The sequence below is a fragment of the Antechinus flavipes genome, chromosome 4, assembly GCF_016432865.1.
Source record: "Antechinus flavipes isolate AdamAnt ecotype Samford, QLD, Australia chromosome 4, AdamAnt_v2, whole genome shotgun sequence".
Taxonomy (NCBI): domain Eukaryota; kingdom Metazoa; phylum Chordata; class Mammalia; order Dasyuromorphia; family Dasyuridae; genus Antechinus; species Antechinus flavipes.
This window is the reverse complement of record NC_067401.1, coordinates 374560670-374581349: the sequence shown is the minus strand read 5'-3', so window position 1 is coordinate 374581349 and position 20680 is coordinate 374560670. Positions and strand designations below refer to the sequence as shown.

Sequence of the window (20680 nt, the reverse complement as noted above, 5' to 3'; positions counted from 1 at the left end):
GGGGCCGGACGCGAGAGAGGCGGGCCGGGGCGGGGCTGGGAGCCTCTGGCTCTCCCGGTTCGGCCAGCCTGAGCCTCTCCTTCCCAGCCTGACCTCTCCCCTCCTCACGATGGCGGCTCGGGGGCTGCGGAGAAGGCCGCGCCTCTGGCAGTTTCTGTTGCCCACGGTGCTGGCCTTGAACTTGGCCTCCGTCCAGGCCCAGCAGACGCCGCGCACCCCGGAGCGCGGGCCCCCGGTGCGACTCTTTACGGAGGAGGAGCTGGCCCGCTACGGCGGGGAGGAGGTAGCAGAGGGGGCGGGACGGGACCGGACGAGGGGAGTGAGCACAGACAGACAGACCCAAGAACTGACAGACTGATCGACAGCCCTGCCCAGGGCTCCTGGTCCTGGTGGGGAAGGGGGAGGGGATGGGAGACTGGGGGCTACGGGAGAGGTGACAGAGAGTCAGCGAGCTGCTGGGGCTGGGTCCAGTCGAGAACCAAGAGGCGGGACTTCCCGCGGCTGACTTAGGGAGGAGGAGACTGTTAGCCATAAACTGAGTCCCGGGCCCCTAAGGGAGGGAGAAAGGAGAAGGAGCAAATCTGTTTCTAGGGGAGGCTTCATTCTGTGTCTGAAATCCTCTTCTCCTGGTGAAACCTCAGTAATCTCCTGGCCTCTGGTCCGGGATCACTAATTCCTTGGGTGAATTCTTTGGGCAAGTAGCTCCGCCCCTTTCTCTGGACCTCACTTAAATGAGGGGAGTTCAACATCTCTGCCGTCCGACTTTTCTGATTTCCTTCAAGTCCTGGATAAAATCCCATCTTGTATTAAAAAAAAAAAAAAAAAAAAAAACACCCAACAACTTTCCGTATTCAGCCTTAAAGCTAATATCTTCCTTCTGTTTTTGATGTCCGTTTTGTCTTGGGACTATTTTGTTTGTACATAGTTACTTGCATGTTGCCCCCTCCACGTGTGTACATTAGACTTGAATGTCCATTAGATTCTGCTCTTTGAGAGAAGTGACTGTGTTGCCTTTCTTAATATCTCCTAACCCTCGACACAGTGCCTGCTATATAGTTGGGGCTTAATAAATGCTTTGTCCACATGGAATTTGGGGGGACTATCTGCCTCTTCCCTCCTCTATCATTTAAACTGATTCATAATAATATACACACATCCATAAAATAACTGCTTAAGATTTTTATTATAATTCAGGCTCTCCTTGCAATCCCCCAATCTCCCAGTAAATCTTCAATCCATCTCTTGGTGTGGTAGGTAATGCCAGAGTTCCAGAACAGGCTGACTGTCCTGCCAAGGCATTGGGTGATCCAGCCTAAGTCATCCAAACTTAGCTCCTAACAAAGTTGTGTTCAGTACTGGAAAGGTATAGGCAATGACATGGGGAGGGCAAGATCTGAGTTCAAATCTATCTTTAGACACCAGATGTGTGCCACTGGCTACAGGGTAAATCATTTAACCTCTCTCAGCCTCAGTTTGCTCATCTATAAAATGGACTTAGTAGCACCTTAAATTAAGACCTATATTCATTTGAACAAATATTGATTAAACATTTACGTACGTCTACAAGGCCCTGAACTAGAACAGTGATTACCAATGTTGTTTGTTCCATGAACTATTTTCAATAATAACAAAAATATGCTGTGAACTCTAGAGTAATTTAATATGCAGTTTGTCTTTTTAGATTTATTCATCAAGTACTTACCCCACAATGTTATCTTTTGCCCTCCAAAGCTTTAAATTAAAATGTACATTATGTTACATATAATTGGTTGGTTGGCTGATTATTGTCCGTCCTTCCTTCTCAAAAAGGCCCAAAATGACATCACTATGTTAAAGTTACAGTGTATCCAACTGTGGCTGATCAGACCAACCTAAGCTGTGCCACAGGTCGGATATAAGTAGTCCATATGAACATTTGAGGTGGCTTCTCTAATTCTGCACATGTTCCATTTCTTTTGGACTAATTCAATTCTGCATTTGCATAGCATAGCATATGAATTGTAACATTTGTTCTATTTATAATTATGAAAGCTAAATATAAAATTATAAAACAAATTATAAAGTAATTACAAATATTTTCTGAGACATCCTATAAGAATTAAAAGAATTAATTCAGAAAATCTCATGTATTATCTGTGAGATTTCATATTAATTTTTTTACAAATTTTGTTGAATATAAATATCAATTTTAATGATATGTTATAACTTTAAAGATATTTAAAATAATACAATGATCACTTGTAAACTTAATTTTGATGTTAGACTTTTATTTGAAGAGAAGTTTACAATATTTGGTTTAACAACAAAAAGTCAAATCTGGTTCTACATTGACTTTGTTTCTGTATTTTGATTTATAGCAAAAATAAAATGAAAATCCTTTCTTGTATATGAGATAAAAAATGATAGGAAATTTTTACAAAAGGAAAATTTCTTGCTGAGAGATGGAGATTTATTTTTTGCTTTTAGCTACCTTACCAGATGATTTATAATATATAAAATGCATACTCTTCCACTGGTTAATGACAAACACTGCCTTAAATGATAAATGCTCTTAAAGTGAAATTGCAGATATTGCTGCATTTTAACAGTTTAAATATAAGCTAATCTATATAAGGAAAGAATCTCATCAGACATGATTTTCTTCTTTTCTACCACTAGCACCCCAGCTGTATACTTATAGAAATTCACTAACTAATGTTGCCAAATAGATCACTTAAAAATTCACACAACAGTAATTAATAAGCAAAGCATGAATAGTAACTAAGTAACTAATAAGCCAAACCTAAGTTTAAATCTGATAGCAACTTAAAATTACAATAGATAATATATGATTTGCTTATACAGAACATTTCTGATGGTCAGTGATAGTTTCAAAATGACTTTTAATTAAGGAGCATGCATCCAGTGATCACGATTTTCAAACCATCTGACATTTGCCCTGGAACACAAACATTCCTAATATCTCCATCACTTGATCACACAGCTGACAAGTATGCTTATATAGTGACAGAAGAGATGGAAGGAGCAGCTGTAGTGCAGTGTACAGAAAAACAATGACAATAATGACATATAACTATACTTTAGGAATTGGTTCAGACTGTAATGTTGGATCTGTGTGTGGGGGGGGGTGAGTGGACGTTAAATTACAAATTAAAGTTGTTTGATGATCCAGTTTAAGCAACCACTAAGGCTGGCATGTAGGTAGTATAGAGGATAGTGTGCTAGGTCTGGAATCAAGAAGATATGGTCCTGAATTCTAATGTGACCTCAGATATGTGTGACCCTGGGCAAGTCACTTTCCTCATTTGTAAAATGATGCTGGAGAAGGAAATGGCAACCACTCCAGTAACTTTCCCAAGAAAATTCCCAAAACATCTGAACAACAATAAAAAAATAAGAACCACTATTTTAGACAATAAATACAATAGGAATTCAGAAAAGGGTAAGTTCAAGGAATATTATAGTACAAAAATGCTTCATGGCAAAGATAGGAATTGGGTTAGTTTTTGAAAGATTTTGGATTAGGAGAGAGGAGTTGAGGATAAAAGATTAGTATTCTATGGATGTTGGAGGATGAGAATGGGAAGCAGCAAGTTAAGTGGCAGAAGTGAGCATAGTTTAGATAAAGGACAAGTCTGGCAAGATATTAAAAATTTGTATAGTAGAGAGTGATAAGGTCACATTTGGAAATAGTGGAATGATAGCAATATAAGAATAACTTTTGGAGACATTTGTCTTGGAAGAATATTAGATGTGAGAGTTAATTGTGAGACACACATTAGGCATTTAACAAATGTGTGTTAACTAATTGCTTTTGGATTAAAGGTACTAGGCAGGTTCTGTTATTTATTTTATCATCATAAATTTCTGGATCAGTTCTGCTATAGAATTGAATACACTTTTCATTTTGGGTATCTAAAATAATTAGCTTCACTGGCATATCAGCTTTTGTACCACTTTTGTCTTTGTATTCCTAGTTCCTAGCACAGTGAGTAGTAAGTACTTATTGACTGATTGATTGATTCACCTTGGCAATAGGATTGTATGGTATTTACATTTGTCTGGGGCTAGAGTTAATGCATCTCTTTGGGAAGAACATTTAGCAAACTCATGAAGTTTTCTTTGTTTAGGCTGGAAACAATTCTGAGTCCTCAAAGAAATAATCTCTGATCTCCTTGGTGAAAGTAATCCTTTTTTACTGCTATTTTATTGGATCTCTTTTATGCTCTCATTACTTTCTACATTGTGAAACTTGTAGACTTGCATCCTTTATTAAATTGTAGTCCCTTTGAAAGCAGAGACTGTCCTTTTTCTTGTGTTTTTTTTTTTTCATCTCTGTATCCCAGCATTTAGAACAGTACCTTGCATTTAGAAATCATTTAATAAAGGGCTGGCTTTATATGTATTTGGAAAAATGAAATGCTATTGGAAAAAAAATAAATGGTTGACTTCAATTGAATCCTATCAAACTTGAATCAGTAGATTTTTCACCCATGAAACTGCATCTGATAAGTCTTGCATTTCATATCAGTTAACCAAGCTTAGTGAGTGCTTTTTGATCAGAGGAGAAAGCATAACTTTTATTAATTATTTAGCTTTTGGAATTGAAGAACAATATGATTAACAGGATAATTTCTAAATTTGCCAATTGTTCATGTGCTAATGAAGATAAGGGTGGAATATTAACAGTGAAGGCAAGGGGGAGGGAGTAGGAAGTGCTTCTTTTGCAAATTACCAGTGGTAGTGATCTTTGGTGAATAGGCAGGCTATTTAGTTTCTTAACAATTTCCCCAGATGTAGGAGATTCACTTGATATGTCACTGACTGATGAATGATATTTTTCCTGTCTTAGTGAGATGGTGGAGAAAAAAGGATGAGGGAAGAATCAGCCTATTAAGCAAAACAGATGTTGAGAAGAGATTAGATTTGGGGGAGTAAAGCCTGCTGACTACCCTCTTAGTCTTTTCATCCTAAGACAAGATATTATCCATTATCTGCAGAGAGTAGAACTACAGCTATAATCATCTTGCAGGAAGCTAAATATGAATAGAATTTGTTAAGGGGATCATGAAGTGGCATTTACCCAGTCAGAGAAATAGATTATTTCTGGCCTAACTTCTGGCTTCTCAACATTAGATCTTCTCTCCCCAACCTACTTCTGACAGAAAAATGTCAATGTTGGCAATTGTCTGTTTCAGGGACCATGCTTAAATTAATCCAGCGCACATAGTAAGTCCTTAATATTTTCTCTTCCTCTCTCTCTTCTTCCTTCCCTCCCTCCCTCCACCCCCACCCTCTCTCTCTCTCTCTCTCTCTTTCTTTCTTTCTTTCCTGACTTTGGGGCTGGTGCTTTATTCACTGCACCACCTAACTGCCCTCATTCTTAATATATTCTTAATGATTTGACTTGACATTGGTCTAGTTCTAGTGGATAATGTATTATAATATTGAAATAAGCAGAGTTGGTATAATAGGGAAGCAACATGGTTTGCTTACAAGTCCTGGCTTGTAAATCACTTGTTCAGTTTTCTTCATCTGTAAATTGTGTCAGTTAGACTGTGCAATATCCTACATCTTTTTTAATTCTGGGATCTTATGGTTCTGGGAGGCTGACTGAAACTAGCCATCAATATCTGAATTAATATTGCAATTAAATATTTATCCTGAGTAAATGGCATTTTCCTATACTATGATCTTGTCTATCTCAAACTAGGAACTCCACTCTCTGGTTGTACTTATTGCCCTTTTTCCTGAAATCTCCAGCAATATGGGAAAGGGTCACTTGTTTAAATGAACAAAACTTAGAAATTTTCCAAAGTTGAATTTTAGCTAGTACAATAAAGGCTTATTTATTCAGAAAGTACTATTGTGGACAGGCATAAGGCAAATTCAGTGATAAAATGCAGGATGAAATCAGATACAAAAAAAAAAAAAGTGAGAATAAATATCTGCATTCTACATTAGGTAGAAATTAAGTAATTTCTGAAGAGGAAGGGGTAGAAAGCTCCATTTCCATTCTTTTGAGGAGGAAAAAAGAGGAGTATGAGATTTATACACTAATTGTCAGTGGTTAGGGCCTGTCTGAGGACACATCAAGAGGCAAAGTGCCTACAATTTGTGAGTCCTTGCCAAGGCCCCTGTCTCAATATCTCTCTCTTATGACTATGCTTTGGAGACTAGTATCAATGAATCAGTTTTTTTCACCCCATTATTTCCTGTATTCTTTCTTGTACTAAGCCATTATCCCCTCAACCTTGGCCTGTAGCCATTCTATCTTGTCACTGTTCAACCTGCTATCACCACATTCTTTACTTACCCTCCCAAGGCATTGCTGGAGAGGGAGAAAAGGGCTGCCAAATCTACTGTTGGTACAAACTACTGACAGTTTAGTCAAACAAGGACATAAACTTTAGTAGTTAAATGCAGGTATGGAGAATGGAGAGAGGGTGATTGTTCCCTAGGGATTTGTGACTGTCTTAAGCAGACAAAATGTGTAGTACATTACATGATAATACTTCTCTGGGGAAAGCCTATATGCCCTTGATTAGGGAATCAGGGAACTCTCCCATCCTAGAAAAAGAAAGCTCTCATATTCTAAAATGCTGGTACTGATCTTGAAATCAGGAGATCTGAGTTCAATCAAGTTTCAACTCTGTCATTTATTAATTTTGAGATCATGGACAAATCATTTAACATTGAACTTTGATTTCCACAGATGAAAAATAGGAATTATAATACTTCTACTCAGGGTGGTTGTCAGGAATGGTCCTTATAAAATTAAATATACTTGACTAATTTTCATTTTTACAAAAATGAGAGGACTAGATGACAGTCTGTAAATCACCTTTCAGCTCTAACATTTGAGAGGTCTACTTATTTTCAGAGGACACTGATTTCTCTGACTAACGATTTAGGCACCTGATTTTGGTTCCTCTGTGATTTTTTTTTAATCATAAAGGAAAGAACAACATCCTCTATTTTACCCACAACTATGGTAATTATTAATAATAGCTAGCATTTATGTAATCAGCTAACTGGCTCAGTGGATAGAGAGCTGGGCCTGGAGGTAGTAAGACCAGAGTTCAAATTCATTCTCAGATAGTCACTAGGTGAGTGACCCTAGACAAGCTTGTTTTAACCTATTAGAGAAAAAAATGGTAAATTACTCCAGGACCTTTGCCAAGAAAACTCCATGGAAAGGACTGGTGTGCAATAGTCCATGGGGTCACAAAGAATTGAACCCAGATAAATGACTGAACAACAGAGCATTCATATAACACTTAAAAGTTTGCAAAATGAAATACTTGTAAATAGCTCATTTTATCCTCACAAATATCCTCACTTCATTACAATAAACCTGGAATGTGGCTACTATTAATATCCTCATTTTATTGATGAGGAAACTAAGGCTGATTAAAGGCTCATTGACATAGAGTCACACAACTACTAAGTGTCTGAGATTGGATTTGAACTCACATCTTCCTGACTTAAGGCTGAATACTCTATGTACTGCACACCTGGCTGTCTATTAATAATAAGTCAATGTGTCAAAGACCTATAATTTTGTTGGTATGAGAATTCCTTTCTTCAAAGTAACTATATAACTTAATAGATTTATCTTAGATTTGTTTCTGTCTCATGGACTTTTTCTGGAGCCCCATGATCAAGCCCTATGTCTACATCTACCTCGCTCCTATACCTGTCATTTAGGATCCCTAATTTCCTTTAAAGTTCAGCTCAAGTATCACCTCCCATGTTTCTTGATCCCTTAGTTAACTATTGTCCTGTCCCCCAAATTACCTTGTATTGTGTTTATTTTACATATGACTTCTATATACTTATACGTATACAAGTCATTTATTCTAGTAAAATGTAAGTTCCTACAGATCAGGGACTTACTCTATTTTTCTATCTCTAGCACCTAATACAGAGCTTGGTTCCTAGGAAGCATTTAATAAATGCTTGTTCTTTGACTTGTTGATGTTGTTATAAATATAATTGGGAGGAGTGATCACACATTTAGTGCTTTAGATGCAGTAGGTACTTAATTAATGTTTACTGAATACAGAAATGAATTCAGGCATAAGTCAGAAAGGAAGTAATTAATCACATGTCATTAGTGATGATAGGGCTCTCCATCATACTTTCTTGGATATTATAAGAAAAAAATATGATTGCTATGTTCTGCGTTTTAGACCCGTCTTCCAGACACATTTTTATTTTTTTAATTTTTTTTTATTTTTTAGAGATGATGTTGCCCTCCCCCCCCCCTTTTTTTTAAATAACTTTTTATTGACAGAACCCATGTCAGGGTAATTTTTTAACATTATCCCTTGCACTCACTTCTGTTCTGATTTTTCCCCTCCCTCCCTCCATCCCCACCCCCAGATGGCAAGCAGTCCTATACATGTTAAATATCAGAGATATTTTTTAAAAATGTTTTATTATATCTTTTTATTTACAAAACATATGCATGGATAATTTTTTCATCATTGACTCTTACACAACTTTCTGTTCCAAACTATCCCCTCTTTTCCCCCCACCTTCCCTAGAAGGCAGGTAGTTCAATACATGTTAAATATATTAAATTATATGTTAAATCCAATATATGTATACATATTTATGTAGTGATCTTATTGCACAAGAAAAATTGGATCTAGAAAGAAAAAAAAAACCTGAGAAGGAAAACAGAAATGCAAGCAAACAATAACAGAAAGAGTGAAAATGTTATGTTGTGGTCCACACTCATTTCCATGGACCTTTCTCTGGGTATAGATGGGCTCTCTTCATCACTAAAAAATTAGAACTGCTCTGAATCATTTCATTATTGAAGAGAGCCACATCCATCAGAATTGATCATTGTATAGTCTTGTTGTTGCCATGTATAATAATCTCCTGGTTCTGCTCACTTCACTTAGCATGAGTTCATGTAAGTCTCTCCAAGCCTCTCTGAAATCATCCTGCTAACCGTTTCTTACAGAACAATAATATTCCATAACATTCATATACTATGACTTATTCAGCCATTCTCTTACTGAGGGGCATCCATTCAGTTTCCAGGTTCTACCCATTACAAAGAGGGCTGCCACAAACATTTTTGCACATGTGGGTCCCTTTCCTTCCTTTAAGATCTCTTTGGGATATAAGCCCAATAGAAACACTGGTGGTCAAAGGGTAGCACAGTTTGATAACTTTTTGAGATAGTTCCAAATTGCTCTCCAGAATTTCACAATTCCACCAACAATGCATCAGTGTCCCAGTTTTCCCACATTCCCTCTAACATTTGTTATTATCTTTTCCTGTACAGACACAATTCTAAAAATTTAATTTCACATTATTCTATATTGAAAGATGTATAGATAAGTAGAGAAGAGGGTAAAGAGAGAAGTGTCCAACCTAGAATAATCCCTGTATCCTTGGACATGTTTCCAATACCATTTGAAATAACTTTTTAAAGGAATCTTGAATAAGGAAAAGATCACAATAGCATTTTCCCCCTTGATTTGGGATTAACTTTTTTTGATAGAATAATAATCACTAAAACTGTTTTTCCCCTTAATAGTATTTTATGTAAAGATAGTTTTAGACTTTTATTTTTCTAAGATTTTGATTTCCAAATCCTTTCTCTCTCCCGTCTTACCTCTGCCCTCCCCAAGACAGTAAGCAATTTGATATTCATTTAATCTTTTTGGGAAACTCACTTTGCGAACTATTCTCCTAAAATTATTCCTTCTTTGACACCCCCCCCTCAACATGGTCATAAGCTAAATCATATTAGCATCTCTGTAATTGCAAAGCACTTTACATATATTAATTCATTTGATTCTCACAATAGCCCTGAAAAATAAGTGCTGTTGTTATCTCTGTTTTCAAGATGATGAATTGAAGCTAAAATGTTGTAAGGGACTTGTCACACAGTTAAGTGATGTAGCTAGTAAGGAGTCTCTAGTGGATAGAGCACTAGATCTGGAATCAAAAATACTCATCTTCCTGAGTTCAAATCTGACCTACTATTTGGATGATATGGGCAAGTTATTTAACCCTGTTTCTTCCTCTGTAAAATAAGCTGGAGAAGAAAATGGAAACCATCTCAGGATCTCTGCCAAGAAAACCCCAAATGAGGTCTTGAAGAGTTGGACATGATTTAAAAAGGACTGAACCACAAAAAGTTAAGTATCTGAGATAGAATTTCATCTTTGCTCTACTAATTTCAAGTCTAGTGCTCTATCCACAGCTTCACCAGAAATAATCAAAGGAACCTTCTCCCTCTGATCAATTCCTTAATTATTACCTTAATTAATACCTTAATCCTTTCAGGAAATGGGAAAAGAAAGTTAGAAACAGAGGGAAAGAAAATTAGAAGCATATATCAGATCCAGATAAGACATGGATCTTACCCTTTAGGGGAAGAGAGAAATAATGATCTTAGAGAGATAGGCAAGAGATACTTATTGCACTAAGTTGGGCTACTGCTCGTGATCCATTCTCTGGACTGTCAGCTATTATGCTAAGTCTTCTGCAGACTTCCATAAAGGGAAAAGTCTATAAAGAACTTTAGAAATATTATTTCTTAATAATTTCCATGGAACTAAAAAGTTGTTTTTAATATGCTTCTATATGGGCCTAGTTATGTAATGTGAGCCCCTGATCAAAGATCACATTACCTTCTTTTCTTTGTCTATCATTTCTCCTGCTGCTTTGCTCCTAATGTCTATCAATTTCACAAGCTCACACTCTGGCAAGAAACTTTCTGGCTTAATCCCACTGTAATTACTTTCGCTCTTAGGCACTCTCAATCTTAACGGTTTTCATAAAATGAGAGGACTCAAAAGATCCTTCAGTACAACCTCTCACATTTAACAGAGAAGAATAGTGATGTTCAAAGATTTTGGCTTCTCTGCTTGTTAGCACCCTATCTACCACATCCCTACAAGTGATCATCCTTCTTTGTTTGAAGACCTCTAGAGAAAAGGAGTCCAGTACCTTCAAGGAAACCCATTCTACTTTTGGATAGCTTGAAGTATTAGAAAATTTTTCTTTAAACTGAACCTAAATCTATGTTTCTGCAGCACCACTCATCACTTCTAGTTCTCCCTTTTAGGGCTAATCTCTTTTCTTGGCTATAGTCCTTTAAATATCTGAAAACTATTCTCATTTTCTCCTTAGGACTTTAATTTTCCATATTCACTTCACTTTCTATCATTGTATGCCATAATCTTGAGGCCTTTTTCATCCAGGTTGCCTGGTTCTTTTAGCTCTAAAAGGATCATTATAGCCACTACCTTGGCTCCTCCCTGCCACTCAGTATCCCATTTTGAACCCAAGTGGAAATCTTTACATTTGTTCTTAAATTTGATCTAACATTCAAACCCTTGAAACTTATTTGAATTCTGATTGTGTCATCCAACATGTTCACAATCTTTCTGAGCTTTGTGCCATCTATAAATTTGAAAGGCAAATTATTAGTGTGTTTACCTAAGTCCAAAAAAAGTAGTTAAACAGCTTAGGACCAAGGACAGTTCCCTTGGACATTCCAGTAGAGGTTAACTTCCCATCTTACATGTAATGATTAATAACTTTCTGAGAGGCAGTGTGGTATTGGTGATAGAACACTGGGCTTAAAGTTCAGAAGAACTGGTTTTTACTTGCATCTCTTATGCTCGTTGTTGTGTTCAGTCATTTCAATCATGTTCTTCACTCTGTGATCCTATTTGGGGTTTTCTTGGCAAAGATAGTGGAGTAGTTTGCCATTTGGTTCTCCAGCTCCTTTTTTTTGTTGGATGAGGAACTGAGATAAATAGGGTTACTTAAAGTCACACAGCTAGTAAGTGTCATAGGTCAGATTTGAACTGAGGAAGATGAGTAAGAAAGACTCCAAGCTAAGTACTCCATTCACTGGGCCATCTAGCATTCCCTCTCTTCTGCTCTTCTTCATTATAACACTACATTTAACCTCTGTGTGCTTTAGGCAGCTCCCTAATAGACTAAGTTTTGAGCTTCCTGAATTGGAGTTCCAACACCCAGAAAGCCTTACACCATCAAAAATCATGCATTCTTTATGTTTTCATGATGACTCTTGCAGTCCAATCTTTCAAATAATTCCAAATCTACCTAACAATACTAGTCATCTAACCCGTATCTCTCTATCTTGTGTCCAAATGAATAGAAAAAAAAGATTTCATGCTTTGCTAAGATATTTATCTACAATATTCTTTTGATTTACTCATTTAGTAATATCAAAAAAAAAAAGAAATTAGATTGTGTTTATTACTTCTCCGGGTCATTTTATAGATGAAGAAACTGGGGTAAACAGGGTTAAGTGACTTGCTCAGGGTCATACAGTTAGTAAGTAATCTAAGGTCTGATTTGAATTTAGGAAGAAGTCTTCCTGATTTCAGGCCTGAGACTCTTATCTATTGCACCACCTACCTACCAAAAGGTTAGTCATGCTAGCTCCTTAGATCATCGTTCTCCTATGCTCTTTCCACCCCCAGACGTCCACTAGTCAATCCTATAATTAAATGGCCTAGAATTTTACCAGAAAACAAAGTCAGAGTTAATGGTCAATAATTTGCAGTCTCTTGGTATCTTTCCTCTTTTGAAAATCAAGACAACATTTGTCATTCTCCAGTCCTGTAGTACTTTTTCCATTGTCCATGATTTTTCAAAAAACACTGATAGAGACTCAATGCTTGTACTCACTAGAACATCTCATGTGTTTTTCAATCATTCTGGACGCATGGTTATATATGAGAGCTCCTTGATTAGAATTGAGTTCCTTAAGAAGAGATTCTTGGTCATACTCATATTGAATTTCTTACATGTACGATGAGTGCTGAATAACATGATTGCCCTTCCTAGCCAATGGAGGTGTGAGACCTTTTAAAATCTTATGTCTACTCCTTAGATTTTTCAGGAAAAGGTTTTCACCTCTTCTTCTTGCCTTCTAGGAAGACCAGCCCATTTACCTGGCAGTGAAGGGGGTAGTATTTGATGTCACTTCTGGAAAGGGTGAGTTGTATGGTTCCTTGCATTTTCTCTTTTCATGAGAATTTTGGGAGATAGAAGTAGAAGGGGGAAGGGGCTGGAAGACAGAATCAACAGAAGAGCTGGGAAGTTACTTATAATTCAGAGGACAAGATCTAGAGATTGGAGACATGAGTTCAAATTTCGTTCCTCCAGCTGTGTGATTATAGGCAGATCACTCCACCTTGCCACCATTTTCCTCATCTATAAAATGGGAGTGTTGGTAATATTTGCTCTGCCTATCTCCCATAGTAGTTGAGGATCATGAAAGAATTTTGTGTAATTATAAAGTACCATATACATTTATAATTCCTGACTTCCATGACCAGACTCAGTTTTTATTCTTTGCTAGTGTTAGTCACAAGAACAAACTCCCAAATCTGAAAGAATTGTAGAATTTTTTTGGATCATTTATTAGGGGAGAGAGAAGAACACACTCAGTCAAGTCTCTGCCAGGTTTGCATTAGGGTTCCAAGTATGACATAAATCACACAGCAGTTAAGCTATATTGTAGAGGGGGCTATTTCCTGGTGAGTTTCATTGAGATGAATATCAGTAAGAATTAACATCAAATTAAGGTCAAAAGTGAAATCTAAGCTTAAACAATCACATTTAGGGAATTCAAAACTCAAGCTTTGGGTTGACCCTAGATCTGAGTAAGATTAAAAAATACCTGGAACAATCTGCCTTCCCAGAAATGTCTCTGACCTCTACAGTAAGCTTTTCTAATCACATAAAGCTAAGTTCAAATAATATAATTTATAAATAATAAAGTATTTTTTTCACACTAGGTTCTAACTTGATCAATCCAAGTTAACCCTTACTTATCTGCTTTAGTATATATGTGTGTGTACGCATGTGTATGTGTGTGTGTGTGTATGCGCCTTAGAAAAGGGGCATAATTCAACTGTCTGATAATTATTATATAATAATATAATAATATTATATACATAATAAAAACTAAGGTTTATATTATACCTTATGGTTTACAAAATGCTTTGCAAATATTATCTCATTCAATTCTCACAACAATCCTAAGAGGAAGGTACTGTTATCTCCATTTTACAGATTAGGAAACAGGCTAGTAAGTATCTAAGGCAGGATTTGAACCCAGATATTCCTTATTTCAGATCTAGTTCTTTGTCTACCACATCACCTACATACTTCATAGAATGTAATTTATTTCAGGTACTTAGATAGAGTGAAAATGTTATAAAGAAATTGTGATATATTAGAAGGTAAAGAATCTATTTGTGAAATTATATTTCCAATATTAACCATGTTACAAAAAAAAGGCAAGAAAAATAAAGTGAAAAAAGTATGCTTCAATCTGAATTCAGTGTTCATCAGCTCTCTCCCTAGATATGAATAGTTATTTTCAGCATGAGTCCTTTGAAACTGTCATTGATAATTGTATTGATTTTATTTCAATAAATACAACAAATACTAATTCTTTCACAGTTGATCATTGTTGCAATATTGCTTTTACTGTATACAGTGTTTTCTTGGTTCTGCTCACTGCACTTTGCTTCAATTAATATAAAATTTTCCAGGCTAAAGCATTAATCTAATTATGTCATTCCTCTACTCAATAAATTCTAGTGACTCCTTTTTACTTATAGGATCAAATATGACTTCCTCTCTCAGGCATTACAACCTAGCCTCTTCCTCTACTTCACATATTCTATGATCTAGCCATTACAACCTACTTGATATTTTTTTTTTATCTTATGTTATATTGTACATCTTTATGCCTTTTCACTGGTTACCTCCCATTCCAGGAATACTCTACCTTTTCTCTTTTGCTTCTTGGAACTTCTAGCCTCTTTTAAAACTTGAATCAAGTATCACTTTCTATAGGAATTCTTATCCTCTAGCTTCTAGTACCCTGCCACCCCAAACTATCTTGAATATATTCTAAATATCTGTCTATATGTGTGCATATTTTCTTTGCCCTTAGAATGCAAACTCCTTGAGGGCAGGAACGATTTCACTTTTCCATCCTCAATCCTTTGCATAGTACTTGGAATAAAGTAGAAGTTTAATAACTGCTTTTGAATTTATTGATTGGTAGATGTTTCAGATGTAAACTCAACTTAGTCCATACTTGAAATGGTGGGTATAAAATATTACATAAGTATAGACATAAATATAATCTATATTAATAAAATAATAAGACACTATTATTTCAACAGTGTTCAAAATGTTCCCTAGTACATTGCTTTTGGGATATCGTGTTTTCCCTACCTCTAGGCTGATAATTTCTTTTTGATGAGTTTTGACCTCATTCAGGATACACATTTATTTGTTCAGTAAATCTTTCTTCTTTCCTGGTACAGAGTTCTATGGGAGGGGAGCACCATACAATGCCCTGGTTGGGAAAGACTCTACAAGAGGAGTGGCCAAGATGTCTTTAGATCCTGCAGACCTCACACATGATACTGTAAGTCATTTTTGAGATCCCCTTTCCCAAACCTGTCATCTTCAGAAATCTTGCTGCTTCTCCAAAAATTTCATCAATTCTCATCCTCATTTTCCAGTATCTCTTTAAGCCATTAGTATAAGTTGTGATGTTAGACTTCATTAAAAGGAGCCTAATTCTCAGAACAGAGGATGTGCCCACTATCTAATTTCTTTTAAGTCCCTAGACTGATTTTCAATGTACTTTCTATTTTGTCCTGTTAGTTAAAGTCCAGTTGTATATAATGATATACCACACTTTGTTCAGCCATTCCTTATTATTCATTTACTTTGGCTTTAATTTCTTCTCTCCATCCTCTCTGTAAGTTGCAAAACAGATTATAGTCTTCATTGGTAAAAAGGAGTTTCCTCATTAGGAACTCTCTACGACAATGTAATCTTATATCCAGCCCAATATTATACATATCAACTATTTACATCCTGGAGTGGACATTTATTTTTATTTTTTTAAAATTTTTAATAGCTTTTTATTTACAAGTGATATGCATAGGTAATTTTACAGCATTGACAATTGCCAAACCTTTTGTTCCAATTTTTCCCCTCCTCTCCACCCCCTCTCCTAGATGGTGGGATGACCAATACATGTTAAATATGTTAAAGTATAAATTAAATACAAAATAAGTATACATGTCCAAACCGTTATTTTGCTGTACAAAAAGAATCAGACTCTGAAATACTATATAATTAGCCTGTGAAGGATGGCCATTTATTTTAAAATTTTTCTATATTTGGTTTTGTCAAAACGTTTCTTTTCCTTACCAATTGATTTGTGGAGAGGGCAAAAAAAGAAAGGAGAAATCCCAACATAAAATCAGTCCTTTTCCTTTAAACTGTCTTATTTTTTGTATTTTTCCTCATTCAGACTGGACTCACAGAAGAAGAGCTGAAGTCCCTGGATGATATCTTTACTAATGTATACAAAGCCAAATATCCTATTGTTGGCTACACAGCACGTCGTATCCTAAATGATGATGGCAGCCCTAACCGGAACTTCAAGCCTGAGGACCAGCCCCATTTTGACATTAAGGACGAGTTCTGACAGTCTGCTAGAGGGAATCCCTTGATGGAAAGATGGAACTCAAAGGGAACTTGGTAGACTTCTGCATTAGCTGAGGAATGAGAGAAGTGACTTCATACATCATAAGTACTCAAAGTGTCCCATTCTGGAATATCTGAATCACTTTTTGATATGAATAAAATGAACTTTTACATAGAACAGTTCTTCTTTCCTTTTCATCCTTCCTTCCTTCTTTCCTCCTTCCCTCCCCCCTTCTCTTTCTTTCTTTCTTTCTTTTTCTTTATCTCTTTCCTTCCTTCCTTCCTTTCCTCCTCCTCCTGCTTCTTCTTCTTGCTTTCCTCCTTCTCTTCCTCCTTCTTTTTCTTCTTCTTCTTGTTCTTGTTCTTTCTTTCTTCTTCTTCTTCTTCTGCTGCTGTTTCTTCTTCTTCTACTTCTCCTCTTCCTCCTCCCCCTCCTGCTCTTCCTCCTCCTTCTCCTCTTTTTCCTGTTCTTCTTCCTCCTCCTCTTTTCTTCCCCTTCTTCCTGCTCCTTTTTCTCTTTCTTCATTCTTCTTTTTGTTTGCATGTTTCACCCACAAGATCATAGTGTTTAGAGCTGAAAGAAGCCTTAGAAATCAACTCATGGGATAAGTTTATTTTACACAGGAGGGAACTGAGATCTAAAAAAGTTAAAATACCTTTCTCAAAGACAGACTTACCTACTAAGTGGATATAGTGTCAAACCTGATGTTAGAAAGACATGGATTTAAATCCTAGCTCAGATACTTTTTAGCTATGTAACCCTGGGTAAAGCACTTAAGTTTTCAACTTCAATTTCTCCATCTATTAAATGGTAATAAAAATTGCATCTACCTCACCCAGTAATTTTAAGGATCAAATAAGATTAATAAATGTAAAGTTATTTTATAAACCTTAAAACACCATGTAAATTCCAGCTAATATTTTTTTTAACAAACTGGATTCCAGTAGGCAACTCAATGACTCAACAGTCCAAAAGCAATATACTTTAAATCACCCCTCTTTTGAACACCTCTGTTACTATCCATCAACACTGCCTTCCTAAGACATGAACTGATGAACAAGCGCTGTGGGTTGTCCATCTAACTGGTCTGGACAATAAGGCATTCTTCATCTACTTGGTAGTTAGATCAAACTCTTTTGACTAGTTATGGATCAGTTTAGGAGGCTTTGCAGTTTTCTTGGGCTTCATGTAATTAGCACAATGTCATTTCCCAATCAATGGCCTCTGTAGGACTTCATCATTTGTAGGGAATCTCTCCAATTTGGCCTTTTCTCTCTATCACTTACAATCCTAATAAAAGGGCTTCTTTGGCAGAGTCTCATTCCTAAGTCTTATCATCATCTCTTGCTCTCTGCTGACTTTAGTGAGAGAGAGAATGATTTCCTACCCCTCACCCCCAACCTTTCCTGCTGGTCCATATGATCCATATTCAGATTGTCAGGCAGGGAGAGGCTGGCTCTCATTCTCCAATCTTTCAGTAATATCTCCCCCATACTAAAAAAGCAAAACTTCCAGATTATAAATTTCTGGGTATGACCATATTCTATTCTAGCTCTTATTCTTCTCCCTTCCATTTGTACTCCACATTTTATCTTTATCTCCACCCACCATACATACCTTCACGTACGATTCATTCTCTTGTACACAAATAGAAAAGGGAAGGATTTCACTATTTCCTTTATCTGTGATATCCCCAGTGGATAGGCTTGAGTTGGAGCTGTGCAGATGGTATCTGGCATTCCCTTGATATCTGGTATAGCCTATAAATATCACTGGGCAAAAGCCTCTGGGTTGTTTCAATTCTTCCAGGGCAATCATCCAGGAAAAAATGGAGGCAGGGAATTGGGAAGGAGGAATTTTAGTTTTATAAAATAAAAAGTAAAAAGAGCTCCTGCCCTGAAGGAGCATATATTCTCTTGGGGGCAACAATTTGTACATAAATAGCTACGTCTATAGAGTAGATACCAAGTAACATTAGAGGAGAAGGAAGTAATTCTGCAAGGAAGGCTCAATCTTTTCTGAAGGGCAGCATGATCTTCACTGGGAAAATGGCCTGTTGCCAGGCCATGAGGTGGTTTCCAAGTATTTCCTCCTTAATCTACTTCTGTCCTCCTTTTAAAAATGTGAACTCCAGAGGCTCAGCTTCATTAACTTCTGGTTTTTTTTTTTTTTTTTAATCATCCATGACCTATGTTTTCTGCACTTTTCATACAAAGCATTTATGTAATGCTTTATACAGGCTGTCTTATTTGATCCTTAGAACAACTCTGTGAGGTAGGGGCTACTATTATCCCATTTTACAGATGAGGAAACAGACTGCTAAGGATTAAAAAAAAAAAAAAAACTTTCAAAGATCATACAGTTAGCATCTGAGGCAGAATGTAAACTCAGATATTCTTGACTTTTTGCCAGGGCTCTAAACACTATTCTACCTATTCTCATTCTGGCCCCATTCTTTTGTGTGAAAAAACTGTCTGTTCAGTACAGGAAGAGTCACCTTCATGATTGTTTCACAGTATTTCAGGCTGTACTTTGTTAAAACTGACTCAACATGAGGTGTTAAACTGTTGCTGCTTTCTGCAAAGAGCTTTGTATGATTCATGGGCTAAACAATAGGGAATATGGGGCCTGAATGGAAGAGAACATCCAGTGGTGACGAAAATCAACCCAAAAGGATCCAAAAAAGGAGAGAAAAGATATTGCTTAAAGACTTATCGGGGGTGGCAAAATCTTCTTAGTTCCCTAACGAATTACATACAGACAACAGGAAAGGCTCTGTGCTTAATTCAGTTCCTTTGAAATTCAATTCAGTTCAACAAACATTTATTGATATATTTGCTTTTAGATTCCCATTATAATGATGATGATGACTCACATTTCTACAGTAGAACACGAGATCATAGGATCATGGAATTAGACTTGGGGGAAAAAACTGGAAGCAGGCTAATTCAGCCAGCGCCTTTTACAGACCAGGGAGCTAAAGTTCAGAAAGATATAATGATGATAATAATAGCAGCTAACATTTAATGCTTACTATGTGCCAGGCACTTTGCTGGCACTATTATTTCTTTGTTCCTGTTTGTCCTTGCTTCTTGAAGAAAACTGTGACTTCCGGGAGGGGATGCCATGACATGAAAGGGGACTGGATTTAAGTGAGAAAGGGCAGGGCAAAGTCATCTGTCTCACGTTTTCCTCCGGAGCCATGGGTCCAGTGGCCAGATATAAATGAGGAGGACTGGAGATGGCCCTGGATAAGATAGGAGACCTTGACCTTTTTAAGCTGAGGTCTTCAACTTGCCCGAAGTCACAAGACAAACATCAGAGTCGATTAGTCGGGTCTCAGTTTGTCTGAGGCTGCACTCATTTAGTGATTAAGACCAGTAGCAATCAATTAAGACAAAAAAAATTTCCTCTTTCACCCAGTCAAAAAAAATCTAAATAAATAAGAAAATTAATGCAGGAGAGGTAGATCTTCAGGGTTTCTGACCAAAACAGAAAAGAATGCGATTTACATTCAATCTGAGTCCATCAGGACCCAAACAGTGACCCAATGGGGCTTGGCCTAGGACTTATTGTTGACCAGTGAGGATCAGTTTGGTTTGGGTTGAAGGCATAATCCTTAAGAAAGAAATCCTAGCTATTATTTCACTGGCTACTCATAACAAACCTTGTTAAATGCTATTATTATCCTGAATATTTCAGGGGATGAGGTATCCTCAGGATTAATGAGAGGGATGGGGATACCTCAGGATTAATTGACTTGCTCATGGTCACACAGATAATAAATGTCTGAGGCTGGATTCCTGACTCCAGACCCCCATACTTTTTTGACTGTACCATCTAATTGCCCCCAAAGTCATATAGTCAGTCAATCCTGATCGGCAGAACCAGGATTTCAACCAAGGTCTTTTAGTAACAAATCTGATGCTCCAGCATTTTAAGATGTATAAATTGCCTTCCCCATAACAATGCGAGGAAGGAGATAGTGCATATATTATTGTTCTCATTTTTCAGATGAGGAAATTGAGTCTAGATAAAATGACTTGCCCGAAGTCACAAGACAAATATCGGAGTTGATTAGTCAAACTAGAACAGTGCTGATCAATTTTTAAATACAGGCTGTCTCAGAAAAAA

The 20680-nt window shown here is 36.8% G+C and overlaps 1 protein-coding gene across 1 annotated transcript; it reads left to right on the top strand.

Moving 5' to 3' along the window:
- The first annotated feature begins 27 nt into the window (after positions 1-27).
- Positions 28-16723, top strand: NENF (neudesin neurotrophic factor). Its single transcript, XM_051998418.1, has 4 exons — positions 28-283; positions 12951-13011; positions 15366-15469; positions 16370-16723. Exons 1-4 carry the CDS (start codon positions 110-112, stop codon positions 16544-16546), a joined length of 516 nt encoding a protein of 171 aa, XP_051854378.1. The 5' UTR covers positions 28-109; the 3' UTR covers positions 16547-16723.
- Positions 16724-20680: the final 3957 nt, after the last annotated feature.